Source organism: Vespula vulgaris, chromosome 1 (assembly GCF_905475345.1).
Source record: "Vespula vulgaris chromosome 1, iyVesVulg1.1, whole genome shotgun sequence".
NCBI classification, from domain to species: Eukaryota; Metazoa; Arthropoda; class Insecta; order Hymenoptera; family Vespidae; genus Vespula; species Vespula vulgaris.
Window position 1 is genome coordinate 19043312 of NC_066586.1, and position 25589 is coordinate 19068900.

Genomic DNA, 25589 nt, shown 5'->3' on the forward strand with positions numbered 1-25589 from the left:
AAGCACTTGCGCGTCTCTTTGAGCAACCTCATTAAGAGAGTTACGACTGACGTTTCTTAAAGACTTACCCTCCGCTTCTAGTAGCGAAGGATTTTCTTTATTAAATTTAGCCCGTGGCAACGAGCGAGCCATCTTCTCGAGCCAGGATCGCGAAACCTTCTCGCGACATTTTGAGCGAAGCAATACCGATGCCAAAAGTGTGAGAAATTAACATCGGACACTTAATTTACAATATTAATGCGAATTCTACGAATAGACGCAATACGTTCTCCTTTGTTTGATAGAGAATTTAAACGATTTTGTTATAATATTATTATTTGTATTATTATCATCGTCATCATTATTATTACTGTTAGTATTAATTTTATCGTTATTATCATTATTTATTATTATTGTTATTTATTATTATTATTATTATTTATTATTATTATTATTATTATTATTATTATTATTAGGTAAATCTTAAGCAACTTCTCGCTCGTAGTTATTATTTGTTGGAAGAAACGCGTAGCCCGAAGCATGTGTCATACTTAACGAAGAAATTCAATGAGCTTGTTATGCACATAACGAAGAGACAACGATTTTAATCAGTAGTACAAATTCGTATTAAAATTATCCAAGGCCAAGAAATATTAAATTCATACGTTCTTGTTGCATTTCGTTCTCAACACTCTTCGCGGACACTTAATCTCTTTCTTTCTTGTTCCTTTTTATTTTTCTTTTCTTTTCTATTCTTTTCTTTCTCTTTCTTTTTTTTTTTATATACTAACTAAACGAGAGTCCTTCTTAAATTAAATTTAATACAAGGAAAAGACCTATCGACGAGTTGATACAGTCGGCGTCGAGACTTTGATATCAAAGAAAGAAAAAATTACAAAGGGCGAATCGTGTAAAGTAAACTAGTCCGTTCTTTCTTTTCATTTGACTCGGCTCGAACGACAAATTGAAGCACAAAGAAGTTGAATTATGGCTACATAATGCATCGCGTAACTTTTCCATTTGTTTTTTTTTTTTGTTTCTATTTTTATCTTTTATCTCCTATATGTCTATTATTTCGAGAATTTCTAAGAAATCATGTTAGACGTTTAGATTCATGTTAGACGCTTTATATCGGATATGTTTCGTTCGAATAATTTTAGATGTTACGACCAATGAAACTCCACTTGCGATGATATCTGTACTCTTTGAAACGTTTTAGTTTTATTTTTCATATTTTTACGGTTTATCGTTCAAAAGAAATTTACAATCAATTCTTTGTCTCTACGTACATATACACAAGGATTATAAATGGCTGTGTATGGATATTTTATTTTACGATCCCTTCGAAACTCCTAAATTATATATGCATATATATATATATATATATATGTATATATATATATATGTATGTATATAAAATTATATACAATGGCCCAACGAAAAGTGTCCACCAGGTTTATTATGAAATCTAATAATTTTTTCTGAAAAATACTGAGACAGGTTAATTTTATTCTCGAAGGGTACAGATCCTTAACATAAATTCACCTACTTTAGACCAACACTCTAAGAGGGGTGACAACCCTCTTAAAAATCTTAAATGGCAACAAGGATCAAATGGTATATCATTTGAAAGGTTTTTTAATTCTCTTTACAATATTACTCCATTCTTTTTTTTTAATTTTCAGGTCAGTATTTTCTGAGAAAATGCCTTTCAATCTCAGGTTGAAAACAATTAAAAAAAAAAAAGAAGGAAAGGAATATATTAAATATTGAAAATATATATCGTCGATATCCATATCAATAAAATCTTTGCTCAGTGTTACATCCGATGTAATCCGGCTGCATTCTTCGTATTATGCGCTGTTAAATTTTTCTCTATTGAAGATGCTCGGATGGTATATATTCTGAATTTTAAATATCCCTATAGAAAAAAATCAAAGGGTGTAAATGATGGATAAAATGGAGATTTTTAAAAACTACCATATTGAGAAGTTGCGTGAAGTATTGAAAAAATACTTGTTCGATATATTCAGGTCATGATTTCTATGATCAAATTTAACCCTGAAATAAATCGAATTATGACTTTCCGGTCAAATTATTTGATAAAAAGATTGGATCAATAATTTTGTTATTCAATATAACATCTCACCCATTCAACGGATTAGAACGGTGATGTGCTGTAGTATGCTTGACGTATCACGTAGCAATGATTTTATTACTAAATGTAGGTCAACGAAGATTTACTAAAATAAAAAGATTTTTTCAATCTGAAAGTCAAAACGCATTTTATCGATAACTATCGATTCGAAGAAAGATTAAATAAATAATAAAACACAATTTTAAAGAGAATTAAAAGATTTTCCAAACGAAATGAAACTTGATCTCCGTTGACATTTAACATTTTGAAAAAGGTTATCATCAATCTTAAGGGTTTAGATCAAAGTAGATGAATATATGACAAGGATTTGTCTGTCCCTAATTCGAAAATAAAATTGACCTGTCTTGGGGTTTTTCGAAAAAAATCACTAGATTTCATAATAATCCCTGGTGGATACTTTTCGTTGGGATATCATATATATGGGATATATATATATATATATATATATATATATATATATATATATACACATGTAGGTCAGTCTCTGGACCAGCCTATTTCCTAGAATCAATGTAAGCAACGACGGATATCTTACACAAACAAAGCTTTGTGTACGTGCCACTATGTCTCCTGGCTTTCTCTACGAATCTGTATTGGTCAGCACGCACGTCAGTCTCCCTGCTTCGAAAGTAATCGAAACAGACATTCAAATTTCCAGACAACGCTTACCAGTCAGAGAGAATAGAATTAGATTAGTAGATCGTATTTCACTAGATCTTTTTATTTTTATTTTCTTACAAAACTTAATAAATGGATCACAGTTTACATATTCTTATTAATAAATAAAAAAAAAGAGAGAGAGAGAAAGAGAAGGAAAATTCGTCATTACGTTATTCGTTGTGCAATTAAATAAAAAAAAAAAAAAAAAAAAACTGAAAATTATAAAAAGGCATAGGCATATCAATCAACTTTGACATTTTATATATATATATATATATACATATACATATGTATACACACATTGCAATTAGCAAGTATCTCTTTTATCGTAGATCGGAAGCAGAAAAGGCAAAAAGATGACTGAAATTCGAGTCGTTAATCGGCATACTACGAAATGAGCAATTCATTTGAGTGCGTTTAACGTTCCGCAACTATAGACGACGCCCACACATTTGTCGTATCGTTGATTGATCGCCGGTGAATGTAATCGAGCTGACGCGTTATCGAAACCGACCTTTCGATCCTTTCGTCGAGCCCTTCCGGTATCGTGCAAAGTGCTTATTACGACCGTGACAGGACAAATGTAAATTGGTTGGAACTAGACCCTATATATATATATGCATACATACCTACATACATATATACCGAGTGTCTCACTTGACGATATAACTTTAATTTTATAATTTTATATTCCTAAGAAACGTAAGTGAATCATTCGTATTATTTTTCTAATAAGACACCACGTTTTCCTGATATTAATCGTGAAAATAATTCTTTTTGTCTATTATTTTATTTCTTTTTATTTAATTTTTTTTTTTTCAATGACCTTTCCTATCTTTTCGTTAATTAACGTTTAGTACTTGGAAACTTCGTATTCTCTCGGATACAATTTACAAAATTATTTGGATTCATTCGATTTTTCTTCCAGTTATAACGAGTCATCGTTAACCGGGCGAAACTTCCTGTCGAAAGAAATCGAGAAAAGAGAAATCGTTGGCTCCGATCGAACGCGAATGTAAATTTAATGAACGAAACAAAGTACCTTCGTTTCCAACGATTTCTCGTCACCACCTAGCGCGATCATTAAGTGCACGTACGTACGTACATACGTACATACGTACAAATCCGCTTCCTCTATCGACGATTTTTCTCTTTTCTTTTTCTTCTTTTTTTCTTTTAATGATTCGAACGTAATAAAAAGAGGTCAGAAGATACGTGAAGGGGATATGACGTAGAATTAACTCGAGGATGACTCGAGGTCATTCGTTATTATTACATTTCCGTTATTTCTTAAGATGCATCCAGAAAAGCCTTTCATGATAATACTTGGCATGTACATATGTATACATGTAATACATATATATATATATGCAACATAGATATTCATACGTTTGAGAATTTCTCGCTGAAGATGTTTTCATTCAAGATTGAGATAGGATTGAGAAGTTTCCATGTTCCGTCAGGTCGTAAGAAGAAAATTTCTTGAGACACGTGTGTGCACTTTGCATACCTTGCTGACGTATATCACCACTGAGACACCCTTTTCCTCGTGTCCCTCTTCCTTTTCCTCTTCCTCTTTTCCTCCCCTCCTTACCACTAGGGAATTTAATTATTAGTTTCATAGCTTGGTTTGTACCCCGATCTCTCGATCCTTTCCCTTGCTCTTCTCATTCTTCCTCTTCTTCCTTCCTCTTTCCTTCATAGCGTACGAAAACTCCATCTTTCTTCATTGCGAACCATTCCGTTCATGTATATGCATACGAGTACATATACAACGTCGTTTTCGACGTTTCCATCATACTGGAGTAACTAACTACGATATTTCTTTCCCTTTTTTCGATTATATAGTAGGAAGCAAATGAAATTAAGGTTTTCTCTTACATGAGCGATGTAAAATAGTAAGAGAGAGAGAGAGAGAGAACGAGAATATATCTCTCCTTTCGAACAAGTTCTCATCTTAATTAGATAAGTGTCATCTAAATCAACGATAGATGAATTTAACGATCTTACTCATACATCGTAAAATCTATTTTATATTACCCGATTCCTCCTAGAGTCTCCTCGATATTTGCATCAAGAATAAGATAGTACCTAGGAGACTAGAACCGGCTAGTTTGATTCATGAAAATAATTGGGAAAATTTGATCGAGGTAGAACGTGGCAAATCGTTTTAGAAGTTGGATATTAGAAGGGACATCGAACTGGGGTGTTGGGAGACACGATGCTAGTAGCCTCGAGCTAGATATAAGTTTGTTCAACTGAATTCCCCACCGAAAATTTTCGATGTATCGGTCATTTGAATTGTAAATTTCTCAGCTAGCCTCCTCCTTCTCCTCCTCCTCCTCCTCCTCCTCCTCCTCCTCCTCCTCCTCCTCCTCCTCCTTCTACTTTCTAGTCTCTCAATGGTCTCGTCGTTGCATTTAAAAGCATTTATAAAAGTTTCGTCATTCGACGAAAGCGCATTGAAGGAAAGGATGAAAGAGAGTAAGGAAGGAAAGAAGAAAGGAAGAAACGAAGGGCTATGCTAAAGGACGAAGGATACGGAAAATACGAAGAATACGGAGGAAGGAGATGGAAGGAGAGGATTTAACGAACGAAACAAAAAGACCGAAACAAAAAGTCGAAGAGGAGGATGGCGTTGTTCTCGTTGGCGCCGACGTATAATCGGTTATGAAAATTCAGATCGAGGGAAATATATTTATAAACTCTCCCAGCTTTTTCTTCTCCTCCCTATAATCAACGTGTCGTTCTATTATTTTCTTCTTTACGAATATATAAATCATATTACAGAGAAAAGTCGAATCGGTATAATCATCGTGATGCGAATCTTTACGGGATGGAATTTTTTTTCTCTCTCTCTCTCTCTTTCTCTTTTTCTTCTTTTCTCTTTCTATTTCTTTCTTTCTTTTTTTTCTCTCTTTTTTTCTTCAATACATTTTTGTTCCTCTTTTTCGAAAATAAATAAAGTAGGATATATAACTATGCAATTGGAAGTTATTGTTAGAAATAAGATCGATAAATATACAGGTCAGAAGGAGTGTGAGGCAACAGATGTGGTGCATTTGAGTCACAAGCTACGGGCAACCCGCAGAAATAATTCTCTCGGAGGTCGGGGAGCCTCGGAGAACCTTGGACGTGTGTATACGTTCTTCGTCTCGCCACGAGGACGTATTTTTTTTTCTTCTTCTTCTTCTTCTTCTTCCTCTTTCTTCTTCTCTTTCTTTTACAATACTCACACTACTCCTATCCTCTTCTATCTCTCTTATTGCCGGCGCTTCGTCCGGGTCGTAGAACGTACAACGTTCCTACAGCAAACGTGGTATTTGAGAAAACCAGTTGTACGGCTTTGTCGGAGACCTTCGAGTAACAATGTCTGGCATACCGGAGCTACTAGGAACGACGAGAGAGCGCCCGTAGAAGCGCACCGGTGCATGCGGGATTCCAATACCGACGCTAAGAGACGCGACGCTAGGCGACATTATGCACGCGGTGTCAACCATGCGATCTCTCCTAACTATCGACTATACTTTTTCTCTCCTCTCTCTCTCTCTCTCTCTCTCTCTCTCTCTCTCTCTCTTTCTTTCTTTTTTCCTCTCTGCGATTCTTCTCACACTATTTTTTCTCCCCTCCGATAAAAAAGTATCCCATGGCATTTGCTCGTATATTTCGATTTTATTTCCTTATAACTTTTATATATCACTTCATATATTTTATTGTTTCTTTTTTATTTGTTTCTTCTTCTTCTTCTTCTTCTTCTTCTTCTTCTTCTTCTTCGTTTGGTTTTCCACAGAATTAAATTATCATCGTTCGCATCGTCCTATTTTTTTTTCTTTTTTTTTTTAGATAGGATGAACAAAAATGATGCTTGCAGAGTTCAAAGAAGAGTTACGATTTCGATGCGGCTCGCAATTATTTTTTATTTTTTATTTCTTTTTTCTTCTTTTTTTCTCTTTTTTTGCCCTTTTGAATTTAAATAACATTAAGAGAAAAAGTCAGATCACGTAGAGTTACTAGGTCTTCCTACGGTTACGAAACGTCAATAAATCATATATATATGTGTGTGTGTGTGTGTGTATGCATATATATATATATATATATATATATATGTATATATATGTATATATATGTATGTAGGTATACATTGCAAACTGTCGACTTCTTCGTAGTCATTCCGTTTATCGACCAACATCGAGGGAGTGACAGGGAGCGACAGTCATGCCGATTGGCGAGGGTTCACAATGCTGAAAAGTACATCCCTCTCTTATTCCGAAAGAAGGGTAGAAATCCCCCTCGAGTCCATCGGTTCAGTGGGGTGCGTGCATCTTTCGAACGAACGTATACGTTAGTATTACTCGACGCGTTGTCTAAGCCTACAACGAACGATAAAATTCGTACGATCGTATATATTTTTCTATTACGAACATATAAAACAATATCGACTTGAGCATATATATATATATATAATTTTTTACAAAATAATTCCGATTAATTATGGCAAGTTCATCGAAGTGTTAAAAGTGATTAATTAATAAGATATAAAAGAGCAGTTGTAATTTAATAAGTATTAATTTAATGTTTCTACGCTGATACCGTTTAATATCGTCGTTTATTGTATATAAATTACTTTGATATTACTTTCACTTATTTATTTATTTATTTTGTTGTCTTTAAACGTATAAAAAGAAAAACGTACGATATAAATATTTGTATCAGTTGGAATAAATCGTAAACAATATAGGTTCGATTCTTAGAGTAAGATCTGTTGAACGATCCGTTAGTCGTGTTTGTTCGTTATCTCTTGGATTACATCGTTATAATATTATCTGTATAGTATAGTGTGCGGTGCGAATCGGTCTTTAGCAAAGTCCGATCGCCTCGGAGGTAGAAAGTGTTCGTTGCTACCGCAACTCGAAGGCTACTCTACCAATTGTCGGGCTCTTTCGTTCACACACGCACGCACGCACGCAGTCTTGCCACGGAAAGTGTCACGCGTGTTTCGTTCGTTCGTTCGTTCGTTCGTTCGTTCGTTCGTTTATTCGTTCATTTTGTTCGTTCGAATCGTATATCTACTTTACGAAAGAAAATCCATGTAAAAGTTGTTAAGTGATTTAGAAAACTTCGTTTTACGAGGGGATTTAAAAAACAAAAAAGAAAGAAAGAAAGAAAGAAAGAAAATATCGAAACATTATCATAACGTAGTAGTGTTTCAAAAGTGTAATTAACAAGTTTCTCTTTCTTTTCCTCTGTTTTTCTTTTTCTTTTATTTTTCTTTTTTTTTTTCTTTTATTTTATTTTGCATGATGAAACGAAAAAAGAAGGAATCGTTTTCCAATAAACTGAGATTCTCTTTGGAAGCATCGCGTTATCCCGACTCGATCGTATTCCGAATTAGAATTTCAAAAGTCGTTTAAAACTAGACACACCGTTTTTGTTTCAAAGGAGTACGATAAACTCTCCTCCTCGCAGTTAAATTTCCTTCCCTTCGGTCTCGACTTCGTCTCGTTTCGTTACGACTTTTTTACGTTCGTCGTAAGACACTTATTGTTAAAACGAAACGGTATTATGGAAAAGAGGAGATATCATTTTTCTTCCTTATTTTCTTCATCTCTTTATCTCTTTCTCTCTCTCTCTCTCTTTCTTTCTTGTGCATCGACTCCATAAAACTTCCTTCCTCGTTCAAAATAATCGTCGTTCCTTTCTTTCTTTTCTTCTTCCGTGAGATTCTTGATTACTTCCTTCTTTTTCTTTTCTCTCTCATTTCTCTCTCTCTCTCTCTCTCTCTCTCTCTCTCTTTCTCTTTCTCTTTTTTATATATCCCATTATCTCACCGGTAAAATAATTATAGAAACGGTGTACGCTTTCGAGTTTCGAGTACGTACCCGAGATAAGTATTACGTAAGTTCGTCGTATCGGTTTTGAAAAAGTCTATAAATATACGAAATCGAGAGAAACGATCTTTTCGAGATATTACGTGTATAATACGTACGTCATGCTGCTTCCACGAACTAGTTCTTTTCTCTTCTAGATTTAACAATTTTAACGTCATCGTTCTAATGACTTTGATGATCGATAATAATCGCGAATATCGGAGGTACGAGTTTCCATTTATTTCTAATTTTTTTTTTTTTCGTGATAATTGAAAATGTGTAGTTATTGGAATTTTTTTTCTTTCTCTCTCCCCCTCTTTGTTTCTTTTTCTCTTTTGAGGACTCTCTTACGAACCGTGAAAACTGTGCTCGGGGAAACATTATCAATTATTACGTCGTAAAAGAGAAAGAGAGAGAAAATGAATTATTTATGCTCATCGAGCGTGACAAAGCTCCTTCGCGATTCATCCTTTTTTACCACGCGTTTCGTGCTCGCCTCCTACGCTTTCACTTTCATTGGCGCGCACTCTCCACGCCGTGAAAACCAACGTGAAAAATAATTTTATCGTTTACGTCTACGTGCAGTTAGAAAACGACATATAATAAAAGGAATAAACATCCGTTTCGAATTTGAATTCTACGGTATCCAAATCATCCAAAACAATCATCTAACATCGTTTCCGATGATGTAAAAAGAAAAAAAATAATAAAAAAAAAGGAGAAAGAAAAGAAATATTTTGCTTCTCTTCAATTTCGCCAAATTGATCGTAAGATTATTAAAAATAATATTGATAAGGTTAATATTAATTAATATTGTCTGTGTAATAACTTAATTAACATTCCCATCGATCATACGGTAATGAATTAACATGAATAATTGATCGATCTGTATCAATTAATTAATTAATTGATGAATAATTGATTTTTACACTACATGTAAAAACATTTATATACATATATGAAAGAAAAAAAGAAAGAAAAGAAAATATTTTTTTTATCAGTACATTAAATCCTAAAATTGAAATCAGAAAGATGATGATCGATTGTCGTCGACACATTTAAATGATATTATTTAAAAATAGTGACCGGAATAGATCTTTAAAGGTGATCAAGAAACGTGGGTGGAGATATCGGCGTTCGGCCGCGATGACGCATAAGAAAGTCGTTCGAAACAACCAATAAGAAAAAGAATTGAAAATGTACTCTCACCGAATAGATGACAAGGAACAAGGAGAGGAAGAGTAGAAGAGTAGTGGGATAGGATAATGTGGGGGATAGTCAGAGGGCATTAGACCTCTAGATCTGTCATTCGAACGACGACCGACGCGCCGTAAAGATCTTTCGAAGAGATCCACGGTCGATCCTTTTTCGCGTCGATTCTTCTTCGTCTTGATCTTTCATGGGTTCGTAAACGCGACGCGTTACTACGTCAAATTAATCGAGTTTAAATAATGTTAATTTCGATTTATTGAAAATCGTAAAAGGAAAAAAAAAACAGTGAATTAATCCTCGAGCAATTATTTATAATCGAAAGGAACGAACGATCTCATCGATCTCATCAACTTTTATTATAATTTGTATTCAACGTGAAAAACAATTCCAAATGAAAAACACGATAATTTTGTAAAATTAAAACGTGATAGTTCGAGATTGAAAATTATCGTGGAACTTCTCGTTCAAATAATATCCCGTTAATTTCGATTCCATTAAAATCGTGAAAAAAAAAATCGGATTAATCTTCGAACAATTATCTGTAATTGAAAGGAACGAACGAACGTACGAAAGAACGAACGATCGATCGATCGATCGATCGATCAATATTATCGACTTGTATTAATTTGTATTCAACGTGAAAAATAATTTGAAATGATAAATAGGATAATTTAGTAAAATTATAAAACGGGATGGTTCGAGATTGAAAATTATCGCGAGGAAACGAAATATTCGAAAGATCCTGATTACTTTCGTCGTTAATTAATCGATTTGCATAAGAAGGGAGGCGCGAGATTTTGAAAACAATGCATCGTTCCTGTCGTGAAACTCTCACGAATTCTTATACGAACTTTTCCAACGATTTTCAACGATATTTGCATATAAAAGCGAGCAGCAAGAGGATGGTGGTGGCGAAGGAGGATGAGGGTCCAGGGCTTATGCGTATTCATAAATTTCCACGTTAGAAGATCCCGCAATTTCCATTAATAATTGCTCGTCGTTAATTGAATTTAGAGCTGTGGAAAAGGCCTTCGCGGAAATTCCGTGTTCGCGACACGTCTTCCAAGTGATTTTTTTTTTCCAATCTACTTTTCTTTTTCATTTCTTTCTTTCTTTCGTTCGTTCGTTCGTTCGATTCCCTTTATATATCCGTTTGTAAGAATTTTTCGATTAGAAGATTTCACGATTATTTCTTCTTGGAAAAGAAAAAAGAGAAGAAAAAGAAAGGAAACTCGACAAAAAAGATCGAGCAGAGTCGATCGTTAACGATAATTGCTACGTCCACAATCCAGAAACTCGCATTTCGATCGGCTCTCTCACTTATTCTGTCTTCTTTTTTTTTTGTTTTTTTTTTCTTTTTTTTTTTTTTACCTACCTACATACCGTCCAACGAATCATCAAGATTTTCTCACGATCGTTCCACGCGACAACATTCACCGTAAATTCTACGGAAAAATCTTTCGAAAGCGTACCGCTGCCACCGGATTCTCTCTCTTTTCATATTTTTCCGTTAACGGTAATAGTCAACGTCGCTTTCGACAATAACGTGGTATTAGAATTGAAATACGCGGAAGTAACGTTAAATTATCAGAACGAATTTTATGGGTTGTTTGTTCGAACATATTACCACTGGTTTGTCATATAAATTTCTAATAAACGATTTCCGTTTTGATATATGCAACAAACTCGAGTGTTATCGTGAAATATAAAAATCGAAATAAATAAATAAATAAATATATACATATATATATATATATATATAGTTTGATAAAAAAGAGAAACGTGATATTTCCGAGTTTATAATAACGATATAGGTATATATATATATATATATATATAGATCGAGTTTAATCCTTTGAAGAAATAAATAAATAAATAGAAATAATAGTCAAACCCGCAAATACATTTTATTTTTCTTTTTATTGTTTTTTTAATCGCTCCACCGAGTGTAGTAAGTAAGTAAATACTGAACATTGGCGATAATAACTTCGAGATTTTAAAAGTTTGCGCGCGTTTATCTCGAAGAAGGTGGAGTTAGGGTGGAGAGGAGAGTGAACTAAGGAATGGGTCACGTCGTAATTGATATATTTCTTTTTCTTTTATTTTAACTTTCGAGTCAGTCAATCCATACGTGCACGCTTTTATACATGTAACTCACTCGGAGATCATAAAGACCGACAGTTTTGCACGGTCGAATTACTTTCGTTTTGTCTTCCCTTTGAGGATGGAAAAGTCCGTGAAACGAAAGTGTATCGCGCACTCGACCGTACGTATAGTGTTCCTTGAAAGGCTTTCGATTCGGTGCATCTATCGGACGCGATGTATCGACAGGCGTATCGAGTGTGAAGCTTCTCAAATTCAACGGCAACGGAATCGAAAAGTCCAAAGGGAGTTCGGGATTTAAGTTTGAATTCGATTCGATTCGATTCGATTCGATTCGATTTGATCTATTTTCTTTCTCTCTCTCTCTCTTTCTCTATCTATCTATCTATCTCCCTTTTTTTTCTTTCTTTTCCTTCTAAAAATTCGTCAACGTTAATATCCATCGATAACGTCGAATGAAACTCATATCTTTCTTTTCTTCCTCGTCATTCTTCTTTCGTCTCTCTTTTCTTTTCCATATTATTATCGCGAGTTCTAAAATATTTACAGATGAGATCTTTTCGACGATCGCCGTACATAGATATATTTACATTGACGTGAAAAATTAACTCGTGCATATACGTCGAGCGTTGACAACGGACATTACAAAATATATCAATAATACAGTGTATCGAATCAATCAGATTAAATGATTGCTTCTTGTACTATGAACTTTATGTCATCGTGTGTTGTCCATCGAAGTTCACGAATGGAATTTACCGTCGATCGAGAAGGGGATTGATTCGTTTTCGTAACCTTCGTAAACTTTTCATCTTTGAAATTTTATCTTGAGATAAATTGATTTTATGAAGTGATAATTACGTTTATGGGAAGGACGACGAATGTGTTATCTTTTGAAAAATATATATACACACACACATATATATATATAGAAAAAGAGAAAAGAGAGAGAAAGAGAGAGATAAAGCGTAGGTGTATTGCTTAGAGAGAGAAAGAAAAAGAGAAAAAGAAAGAGAGAGAGAGAGGAAGGAAAATGAGAAGAGACAACGCATAGGCAGGCACATGCGCCTATGGTGGTGATGTTGACCCCGTAAGTAGCCTCGGCACGCTGGGAGGCTAAAAATAACAGATTCCGGCCGGACCAGTTTGACTGAGAAAAGGAATAAGAGAAAAGAAGAAGAAGAAGAAGAAGAAGAAGGAAGAAGAGGAGTAGTAGAGTCGTGTGTAGTAGTAATAGTAGTAATAGTGTAGTGGTAATAGTAGTAGTAGTAGGACGAACTAAGAGAGGGAGAAAAAGAGAGAAATTCAAACGTACGCTCTCTACTATAGTCGATGGATCAGCGGAAGGGACAAAGAGTAAGAAAGTTCAATGTCGTCGTCGTCGTCGTCGTCGTCGTCGTCGTCGTGTGACAGTTATATGCACCGTGCGAAAGGAGCCAAACGTTATACGAATAAAAACTTCATCGTCGTCTATTGCGATTATATTATCGTTGAGAAAAGAAGTCTAACGCCATCCGAGTTAATGGAACTTTTTATGAAAAGAAGGAACTGAGAGAAATAAGAAAAAAAAATAAAAATAAAAAAGGGAGAAATAAATTTCTCGTTCATCGATGACTCCAAAAGAAACTTTATATACGTTCGATTGTTCGATGTGAAAAAAAAAAAGAAAAGAAAAGAAAGGAAGAAAAAGTAAAGTGGAAGAAGAGGAAGAAGAAGGAAAGAGAAAAGGAAAAAGAGAACGTTGAGAAACCTTGGAATTAGGAATAAAGGTGTATGTGTGTGCGTGTCCTATGGGTGGATATGTGTGTTTATGTGTTTTTACGTGGAAAGGAAAAGAATATCTAGGTATCGAATAATATCGATATATTCCTCACGTTCGTGGCAAGTGTTACGTGAGTCGAACGGCGATCTCTTTTATATATATATATATTTTTTTTTATTCGTCTTGTTGTACGAAGAGAGAAAGAGAAACAGAGACAGACAGAGAGAGAGAGAGAGAGAAATGTATCGATTGTGATATCGTAGGATTCCTCTTCTATGGAAGAAGTTTGTTGTAAAATGACACGAAACAGGCAACAGATATTCCCGCTTCGTCCGTTCGCAACTTTAGGCCGGCGACTTTTGAGAGACAAGCTGAACAGAAGGTATGTTAATTCCGAACACGTGTGGCGCACGTGCTTTCCTCGCGCTAGTATCGCGAAGGTACTTACTTACTTACTTACGACGGCCATTACAAAAATAACTTAGTGCCGTTCTCCAGGATTTATTGTTTCTTCAAAATCGCACGGCTCTTTCATTTTATTTTTATTTTTGTCTGTAATTTTCTTCCTTTCCTTTCTTTTTTTATTGCATTGATATTCTTAGTTTCGTTTCACGTTGAAGAATATAATACTCTACGTTAGGCGATACCATAATAACTAAGAAGACGTTATACGATAGCGTTGTGGTGAATATCAGAGCTCATCGAGATCATGTCTTCTTTTGTCCTTTATCGTCACAAAGCAAATCTCGAGTAAGTAAGTACCTTAATGATTCTCTTTGCGCTTGAATGATTTTTGAGAATATTGAAATTTATTTCATCGTTCTTACGTTAATCGAAGTGTCCGCTGCAATAAGGGAGAATTGTAAAACAAAGAAAAAAAGAAAGAAAGAAAGAAAGAAAGAAAGAAAAAGAAAAAAAGGTATTGAAAAGTGTGACAAAAAAATAAATTTCGACGAATGAAATTTTTATTACACTCCCTGGACAACAAAATATCTCCTGGCGTTCAGTTGTTATTTCTCAATTTATAACTACGTAACGAAATTCCTGTCATCTAAATAAAATATTTTCGAATAGGTTCTGCTTCCGTGAAGCTTCCTTTTTCTTTTTTTTTTTTCATTTCGAATTAAATTTTCAGATTTAAGCGTACGGAAAGCAGAATAAAAAGGAATAGAACGTTAAAGTATATAAGCTAGTATTCGCGTTAATAAATTCAAAGAGAAATAAATAAATAAACAAATATTAATCGTGCAATTTCTATTGAAACACTACATCTCGTATCTCGCAATGATACGTGATTACGGCATATAGCTTCTTCTTTGCGGTGAATTTCTAAATTGTAACATCAAAATTATTCGATTAATATAATCCAGATTAATATAATCCGTTTTAATCAATATAGAACGGTAAGCCCCAGTAATATGTTCATGTAATATTCTGTTCTCGGAAAATGAGACGATTATCCTTGTACGTATATGTATGATAGGTATGATATATAATAATAAAAATAAAAAAAAATAATAATCAATAAATAAATAAATAATTAATTAATTAATTAACATTAAAGGAAAGAAGAAAGTCCAAAATAGTTGCTGAGAATCATTTATTTCGTTACGACGTTCGCCATGGGGAAATCGCGAAACGATCGTTCTTCGTGAGATAGAAGGAAGAGGATTTAATCGAGGCCGAGCAACAAACTTAGCCTCAGGCTAAGATTGTACGAGGAATGTTTTTTTTTTTTTCTTCAAAAAATTTTTAATCGTACAAACGTCTTCTTCTCCTTGCTCGATGACGAACGTACGCCTTATTTCTTTCTTAAACGTTATTACCATCTTTGGAATTTGGGTTAGATGATTATCCGTGTCGCTGAGGAACGATTATTTTATAGGGCGGCTCGTTCGTTTGACTTCTGTTGCACCAACAACTGTCTACTGGTCGGCAATGCAACTTTTTTATCGCACTTAACCTTTCACCTCGTCGTACGTGTTACAAACTTCTTTATAAAACGATCGAACGAATGACGAGATCATTAAATATAGAAGAATCGTTGGAATATATAGTTTGTAGGATAAAAATGTAGAGGAGGTCACTCCGACGTAGCTGTGAAAGCCAAGAAATCGACCAGTTTCTTAGAAAGAGAGAGGTAGTATAAGGGAAAGGAGGGAGAGAGAGAGAAAGAGAGAAAGAAAAAGAGAAAGAAAGAAAGAGGAAAGATGGGTTGTGGTTTAGATCGTAATGACTCATTTGAGAGATATTTCTTTTTTAACGGCTCGAGCGTTACATCAGTGGAAGAAATGGGATAAATGTAGGATAAAGTTGACGAATCGAGCAAAAAAAGACAATGAGAAAGAGAGAGAGAGAGAGAGAAATATTAAAAAGAAGGGAGACTATTAAAGAAGAAAAGGATTAATAGCCATCACTTGACAAGGCCAAAATGGCGATGTAATTGTGACGAATGAGCTACCGAATCCCGTATACCATCGTACCGGTTTATTCGTTACTGTTTGGATAGATAAATTAAATGTTTCATTTAAACATATCATTTTGTCTGTGGAAAAAAAGAAAGAAATACAATAGAGATGGCATACGCGTGATTATTGAAAAGTTGTGATTGACGTATGAATGAACGAATTAATTCAGTGATGGCGATCGGGGCAGGGGGAGAAATGGGATAGAAAAAATCGATAGAGAAATGGAGATTTAATATATAAATGAATTGAGATATAAGTGAGATAAATGAAGAAGTCAAATTGTAATTTGTATTCGTGTAGTAAGTTCACTCGATTTGGATTCGATAATTGGGATGAGTCTGTGGAAATTTTGGAATGTATGTAATTCGAAGAAACGGAGATTTTATGAAAGGTTAATGGGCGTGGTCGCGTCCGATTGAGAAATGGAAAACACCTGGGAACTCTGTTAGGGCTCGGTCCAAATTAATTTACGAAATTAATACTATATTAATAGAAATGACATTAATAATATAAATAAATAATGTGTAGCGATATAACGATACGTAACGCAACATAATGTAATAAAATATACAATATCATGAAATGCGATATAATTTGAGAAATAATAACGACGTTGATCGTGTTCACAATGGTAACTGTAGCTTTTACAGTAATATCCGTGTACGGGTTAAAGGTGAAGTGGAATGTAACAAACATATGCATATCTCAAAACGAAGATAAATTCCAACTGATATTATATAATTCTGTTTGAAATTGTTATTACAAAAGCATTAAACTATTTTGTTATATATGTAGGTCGAAGTATGATATTTGCATATTCAATGGAGGATTGAAAAAAATGTAAACTGGAAATTTGAAATGCTTGACTTGATAAATTCTAATCGTAATAGAAACAGACAGAAAGAGAGAAAGAGAGAGAGAGAGAGTGAATGAGTCTGGAAACTCGGCAAAGCGGAAGACGAGGGTAGACAAGGTGGAAACCACCGTGGAATTTCAAAAGCGTCACGGCTTCCATCAACGATCCGTCGTAAACAGAAACCCCATAATTCTCGCTCACGCCACTCAGTTTCTCTCTAGTTCGTCTGTTCTACTATACAGTTTCCAACGCTCGATTGTTTTTCTTTCTCTCTCTCTCTCTCTCTCTCTCTCTCTTTCTCTCATCGTTCGGACAAAATCAAAATTTCACATCCCTAAATGCATCAAATAAACCGAGCTATGATATACGCCAACGCGGTACAAGTCGATTTTGCTACGATTATTTTTCCATATATTCCTATATTATATGTTACTATATTATAAAACACGAGCGCTTGCTTTTTCCAATTATTTCATTGCAAAATGATCGAAGCGACATAGTAATTTCGTTCTCCGCTTTGTCCCTTTTTGACGTTATCGTGCTCTCGATTAAAAAAAAAAAAAAAAAAGAAGAATATTTTTCATGAATCGAATGCAACGATGAGAGGGAAAGAGGGAAAGAGAAAGAGAAAGAGAAAGAGAAAGAGAGAGAGAAACAAATAAAAACATGGGTATAGCGTATTCCGACAGAAATATCTATTGAATTTTAACTAATTGCGTTGTCCAAAAAAAATTGTATAGAGAGAGAGAGAGAGAGAGAAAGAGAAAGAACAAGAGAAAGAGAAAGAGAGATAGGGGAAAAAAGTTGGGTTGGGGGTTCGTATAGAGAAGAAAATAAAAGCGACGAAGGAAGATCGTAACGGGAATTAATTAAATTCTTTGTCGGTACGAGACTCCGCTAAATTGTACTGTCACGAGCACTCTCACTGTTTCACTGGGCTGCAATTTGCCTCGGCGGACGCGAGAAGGAGATGGAAAAAAACATATATACCAGCAGGATAGGAGAAGCAGGAGAAACTAGAGGATGAAGAGGAAGAGGAAGAGGAGGAAGAGCAGAGAGAGAGAGAAGAGAAGAGAATTTGCAACTAGTGGCGTGTGGTAGCTTCATCGTGCGCAGTCTGTGTTCATCAGATTGTCCACGGTTGATCAAGATGCATCGCAAAGCCCGAATAGAGTCGATCGTGTTCGTCTCGCAACCTACCCTATTCCACACCCCACTCTACCCAACCCCATCTCACCCTATCCTACCACACCTATTCTATCTCACCTCACCCCATACTCCCATCCGCCTCTCTTCTCTTCAAAGCAAACGACGTGGAGACGATTAGTTCCGCGTAAAAAAGAAATAATAATAATAGTGAAAAAAAAAAACACGAATAAATAAAAATAAAACAAAAGGAAGAAGAGCGGCGTTGTAGCAATTTTTATGTCACGGCTTCGACATCAAACACGTAGAAAATCCTATATTTGTTTTCGATATTGCATAGGCGTAAAGTTTTCATCCCTCTTCATATGTGTGTGTGTATATGTATATATTTTTTTTCTCCTCCCTTTATCAGAAAGATAAACTCCTGCGCTGCACTCACTATCTCTGACTTTCGTATTTCGTATTGTTCGACATTTTCCAAATATCAGGTATATCGATGCTCTATTTAAATTATTTCTCTCTTCTCGTTCGAACGACAAAAAAGAAAAATTGATCGTGAGCGAGGAGAGATGAAAAACAAAAGGAAGGGGAAAAAAGGAAAAAAAAATTCTCGGAGGAAATATATCGAACAGTTTTTGTATTTGAGAGAGAAAGAGAGAGAGAGAGAGAGAGAGAAGAAACTGACGTTCGTACGAGAGACGATACGTTTTCTCTCGTTGGAAAAAGGGACAGCCCTAAAGTGCATTTCTGTGTCCACCGAGGATACCAAGAACGGAAGAAGAGAAAAGGTGGGGAAAAGTGTAAGTCGACATGAAATTGCTTGACTAATACGTTTGGAAAAGGAAATCCTCGTTTCTTCGACTTCCTTGTTTCTTCTCCTCGAATTTAAATTTCTTAATGTCTTAACCCTGTTAAGATAATTCGTAAAGTACGGCGATCGCTATGAATAAAATAAATCTTTAGATAAATAATTTTTTAGAAAGGAAAGAACGACGCGAGGATAATTTCGTTTGCGAAAATGTTTGAGAAAAGAAAATGAAGGAAAGAAAGAAAAAAGAAAGAAAGAAAAACAAGAAACAAAAAATTAAACTAAAGAAGAAAAAAAAGAAAAGAAAATAAATAAAACGAGCTTTAAAAGTTTTCAATTTCCTCGAGGAAAAGAAAGAGAGATCCGTCTTCCGTTCGCCTAACCCCTCCTCCTACCCACCCTTTTCGCGATGCTTCACAAGTTTCCCTTCGTACCACTCGAGATTGAAATCTCAAGGTTTCTGTCGCTTTGATGAAATCTTCGACGTCTCTCTTGGCACGGATCATCCGCAGTGGAGTTATCTCTAGTGATCGAAGGGTTCCGTACTCCCTCGAGTACGAGAGAAAGAAAATATATGTGTGTATATATTCTTATAAAAAATCTTACGTGACATTACATGGAATGGCGTAATCATGTCGTTATTTACATCATAAAAGATCTTTTCGGGTCAGCCTGTACTTACCTGTATTACATATATTCTACGAAACTCTTTAATAATAATCTTATCGAATGAACTTTTATTAAAATTAAATTCAAAGTATCAACGACCCTAAAAAAAAAGATTTTCATTATAATTTCTTCTCCTCGATTAGAGTTCCCGAAGGATACGAAATCCTATCTTTTAAAAAGTAAGAAAAAATTCAATGATAAGAATCGGTCAAGAGTAAGTAGGGAGAAATTGAACTACGTGTCCTAGTTTCGTTACTAGTTTCCTTTTCTCTTGAAAGAGGTGGGAGAGAAGTTGTGGAGAAAGAGGGAGGAAGGAGAGAGATAGAAAGAGAAACAGAGAGAGAGAGAGGGAGAGAGAGAGAGGGAGTCTAGGTCGGTAGCGTGCGAGAGTCAGCTTATTTCTATCGATCTGATGATAGCTCGCTCGCTCTCTCGCTCGCTCTCTCGCTCTCTCGTTCGCTTGCTCGGTCTCTCTCTCTTTTTGCTTAAGGGATGAGGAGGGGGTAGAAACGTAGAGGCGGCGCGGCGCATGGCGACACGGCGGCCACCTATGCGGCATTTAATCCGTCGCGACGCCCTCGACGACGTACGCGAGATGTGGCTCCGTGTTCTGTCCCTTCGAAAGATTTCTTCTTATCCTTCGAGAGAATCAGACCTTTGGTAGTTACTTACTTACTTGTACGGCGAGATTACGAAGATAAAAGGAAAAAACGAAAAAAGAAGAAGAAGGAAAAGAAAGAAAAGAGATAAAAAGGAAACAACAGGAAGTTCGAAACTAAGTTTCTTTGATATCTATCCTTATCCTCTTCCTCCTCTTTCTCTTTTTATTCTTCTTCTTCTTCTTCTTTTACCTCTTAATTTCCTTTTCCTCCGATGCACGAGAAAAAGAAACAATCTTCGTTAACGCGTGTTCGCGGTGAGAAACGTGGGGAGTCTCGCGAGTGAATCCTATTCGAATGTCGCCTTCAACGAGGAAACTTTCCAATCGTTTGAGAGGGTGCCACCGTGTTTCTTCCTTCCTGGCCGCCACCTGCTGCTGCTCCTGCTATTGCTACCACTACCAGAACAGCTATAACTGTGGTTGTTGTTCGATTGTAGCGAGAAGAGGAGGTGGAAGAGCCAAAGGTGGTGGCAGCGGGGAGAGATTGGTGGTGCTAACGCGGCGCGAGTACCTGCGTGAAACGTGACGGAAGGTGCGTAAGAAGGAGAGAGAAAGAGAGAAAGAGAGAGAGAGAGAGAGAGAGAAAGGACAACGTGGCCTCCTACTCCCCCTCTTCCTCTTTCTCCTCTTCACCCTCCTCCCACCTCGTTGATACACACACTCAATGCGTATGACGGTGTCACCTGTGCGCTGACCAACACTGCGCAGACTGGAAAGAGAGAAAGAGAAAGAGATAGACGAGTGAGTGTGACGTGTCCTTTCGTGAAACTCCCAATGTGAAATGTGTATTTTCATAACTATGTGAATGCGATGACGTGTATGTAGTCTGTGTGTATGTGTGTATACATATGTATCATGTATACATGTATGTATGACGTATGACATGCATGTATGTGATGATGTATGTATGTTCCTCTCTTTCTCTCTTTCTACGACAAGTAGTTTTGAACTCGCCATTTGGACACGTAGACTTCCCGCCAAACAGGTTCACAATTCTCTTTTCACCGCATTTTCTCTCTCTCTCTCTCTCTCTCTCTCTCTCTCTCTCTCTTTTGTCGAGAGCTTTTCACTCGACCCGACCTCGTTTCTCTCTTTTTTTTTCTCAGGTATAGGAGAGCTTTCGATGCGCTTTCTCATCGCTACCGATTTTTTTATCATCTTCTTTTTTTTATTCCAGGTAAAATTATACGTGTGTAAAATTGATTTGATCAATGATGAAAATGATTTGACGTGTTAATGGAAAAGGTCTCGAAATATCTCATTTTGTGCTCTCCTTCCCCTTTCCCCCTTCTTCCTTTTCCTTTCCCTCTCTCATATCCCTCGTGTTCCCTTCATTGACAACGTTCAGCACGTTCGAACGCCTGGTGATCCGTTTAATGTGAATGGACGTTATGCAGATGCATGGAAATGACGTCAAGCGTTCGAGGTGACGACGGAGAAACGACGCTTATAGTTCGCTTACGTACATATATACATGCATACATGCATACACACATCATATATACATACATACGTACGTACAGGGGTCTCCTGTGTCTGTGCTACTTCGTGAAACGTTTCCAATAGTTCATTACACTGTCTCGATATCGTGTTCTTTGTTTTCCATTTCGTGTCATTTAGAAAGAAATAAAAAAGAAAAATAGAAAAGATAAAAAAGAAAAACAAATTTCCTTTTAAATAAAAATACATGGTTGTCCGATTTCGAAATACGGATTCAATTGAAATACATCTATATAATCGAAGAACTTTTCATTTCGTATTAAAAATAAATTTTATTTGTTTAAAGAAAAAAGAAAAAAAAAAGAAGAGAGAAGAGAAGAGAGAAGAGCCTGAACATTCGTTTTATTATTTCTATTCTCTCCTGTAATATAATGTAATATTTATTTTCAATTCATTCTATGTATTTATAAATACGTACTTGCACAGTTCTGTGCTTTAATCGACCATCCGGTCTAGCATGACGTAATACTTCCCTGAATTCGAGTTGTACGAAGGGAAGAAGGGTATTTGGTTCAAGAGCACTGCGCTAATTAACACGCCCCTTTTATTTTTACGTTACACGCCTGCTGACACATGTATACCTGCTACTTACATATACTCAACGACCTATTCTACCCTATTCTGGATAAAGCTTATCACGTGTTATCCGCCGAACTACTTACGCAACGTGATTTAACTCGATTACGTTTGCCATTTAATTAACCCGTCGAAATGCTCGTTAGTTCGCATTTTTTTTTCTTCTTCGCTTTATCCTTTTCCGTTTTTGTTTTCTTTGATTAATAAATAAAAAAAAAAGAAAGAAAGAAAGAAAAGAAAAGAAAAATCTCGATATTTTCCATAACAACGAAGAGAGAAAGAAAAAAGGGTTGTATTGTTTGTTGAGAACGTAATAAGAGTTGGTACACGTTGATGACCTTAATAGAGCTCTAAAAACATAGTTGCAGTAATCGAGCGACCGCTAATTTGAGGTCTTTGTTAACGCGAGCCAGATATAGTTGGGTATAGCAGTGCCTACTCGCTCGCCAAGTGCTTTCCATAAAATGGGGTTGAGGTTGGTAGTAACTTCCGGAAAACCACATCGAAGTATTCCTCGTCATATATACAAGCTACTCCTACTCATTCTCCTCCTTCGTCGAATTTTTCGAATTCTTCGAAAACTTTAATATAACGTTCGAACGGTAACATATCGATTCTTGTCTCTCGCGTCTTCTTTCTCGTCACGTCTAACGTTAATTTTTATTTCGAACTGTCGTACAGTCGACTTTGTATAATGACAAAAAGAGAATTTATTTGGAATTAATTAAATTCGATTAAAATCAAATTAATTAGAATTATTTAAAATTGCTAAATTAAATATTTATCCGTTGCGTAATTTATAAAACACTAAATTATTAATCTCATACTCGACAATTTCGATTTGATCAATGCAATTAACATTACTAAAATTACACTGATGCATTATAAGCTGATTAAGACGAGGAATAAGCGATCGAGAGAGACAAACAGATACACACACACACACACACAGAGAGAGAAAGAGAGAGATGCGAATTCTGCGCATAAGAGAAGGTACATCGAAATTGGGACGAAGAGGCAGGAAGATAAATTCAGTTTTGAGTCCATGCATTACTACTAGTATGCTTGCTTCGTGTACGATGAAGAGCGCTCGAGGTCATACAGCGAACTTCGAAGCAGTCGAATTTCAATGGGAACCTTAATTAACGTGCTAATTTCGTTGTGACTATGATTTTGCCGCAGTGCGCCATTGCAGCTTCCTACTACGATCGCTTTGGAAGTGTCGCTTGATATTCGGTCAGATATCTCGCGATTAATCGATCAATCGATCAATCGATCGATCGATCTATCGAACAAACGATCGTACGATCGATCTCCAAATCGATTTAATTTCTTCTTCGAACTAATACAATTTGATTTTTCTTATACTACTTTTTTTTCTCTTTTTCGAGATTTTTGTTTGTTTGTTTGTTTGTTCGTTCGTTCGTTCGTTCGTTCGTTCGTTTGTTTTTTCTTGGAAAAAGATAGATGACACAGCGCAAGAGTTTACGAGTTTAATTAAAGCATCATGGGAAGTGGAGCAATTAATGACCAACAACATAGTTTAGAAACTCGCTTGCAAACCACCTCGTGCCGTTAATGAAAAAACTTTATATCTCGGTAGAAGAACGAGGGAGAATGATGTATATCAAGAGGGAAAAAAAAAAGAAAATAAAAGTTAAAAAAGGAGATCGAAGAAGACTGAGATTTATCTGACTTTATTTCTCTTTCTCTTTCTCTTTCTCTTTTTCATTTCTAACGGTCGACAGCCGTTAGGTACGATTATTAGTCGTTGTTAAACGGAGGAGACAATTTCCACGCCTGAATGGACTCACCCGGAAACGATTATCGTATATAGAAGCGACTTCGACGTTTTATCTCTTATAAATTTTTTCTAGTTGGTTTCTAAACGATAACGATAACGATATCAAAAACAACATTTTTCTCGTTGGACAGGTTTCTTTCTAAAACGATAAAAAAAAAAAACAACAAAGAAACAAGAGAAATATCGAATTATGTCGAAGAACTAGTTCTGGTGTTTAGAAAATTAGAAGAACTTTGAATTAAGGAATCGATGATCGAATTTAATTAAAATAAAAAGAAAAGAACAAAAAGAAAAAAAAAAGAAAAATTATAATTCATTAATTTAACTCTTAATATAACTACAAATTTTCTTTTCTTCAAATAAATATATATTTATCGTTTTATTAAGATTAGTACTATATAGCATTAAATATAAATTAACTTATCTGATCATTGATCATTGATATCAATATATTATCAATTTATTATTATATATATATATCAAATAAATAAAAATGTATTATTTATCGTATCACAACTTCATCTCGTATCGTTTCATTTTACAGAGAAGTCCGTACGGTCGTATTGAACAAAGGCTCCTCGGGTCTGGGCTTTAATATCGTAGGAGGTGAAGATGGCGAGGGTATCTTCATCTCCTTCATCCTAGCCGGTGGACCAGCCGATTTAAGTGGTGAACTTCGTCGCGGCGATCAAATCTTAAGCGTCAATGGCATCAATCTACGAACAGCCACCCACGAGGAGGCTGCAGCGGCCCTTAAGGTATTACATCATGCTTATATATACATATATAGATGCATAAATAGATTCGTTATAAAATTTCAAATGAATCATTCGAGTCTTTTCCATTTTCTTTTTTTTTTTTTTTGTTTTTTTATATCTTTAGGGCACCGGTCAAACAGTGACGATCGTTGTACAGTACAAGCCCGAGGATTACAACAGATTCGAAGCAAAGATCCATGATCTCAAACAACAAATTTCTCAACAGAATATGATGACAGGTACCCTCATGAGGACCTCGCAGAAGAAATCCCTTTACGTAAGGTAAAGTTTAAAATTTATAAAGAAAAGAAAAAATAATAATAAAAAAAAAGGAAGAAAGCTTCTTTGAATTGTTTTAACACGTTGAATGCCGTGTTAATGCTACATAACTGAAAAGTGAATTTTTTATTATACGATATACATTATTTCGAAATATTATCTAGAGTAGATAAATCTAGATGTAAAATCGTGTTTGACGAATTTATCTTATTCCGAGGGTGGATCTTCACAACGTCGTAATAAAAATATAGATAATATTGAAAACACAATAATTTATAAAATTTATCAAAATTCATAACATGAATAAATTTGTAAGAACGATA

The 25589-nt window shown here is 35.4% G+C and overlaps 1 protein-coding gene across 18 annotated transcripts in view; it reads left to right on the plus strand.

Moving 5' to 3' along the window:
- The window catches only part of LOC127070439 (disks large 1 tumor suppressor protein), a 461967-nt gene that overhangs the window by 427059 nt on the left and 9319 nt on the right, over positions 1 to 25589 (plus strand). For all 18 annotated transcript variants that reach the window (XM_051008545.1, XM_051008424.1, XM_051008415.1 and 15 more), the window contains 2 exons: positions 24774 to 24987; positions 25112 to 25269. In XM_051008545.1, coding sequence (XP_050864502.1) covers positions 24774 to 24987; positions 25112 to 25269 — 372 coding nt within the window. The remainder of the gene's footprint in view (positions 1 to 24773; positions 24988 to 25111; positions 25270 to 25589) is intronic.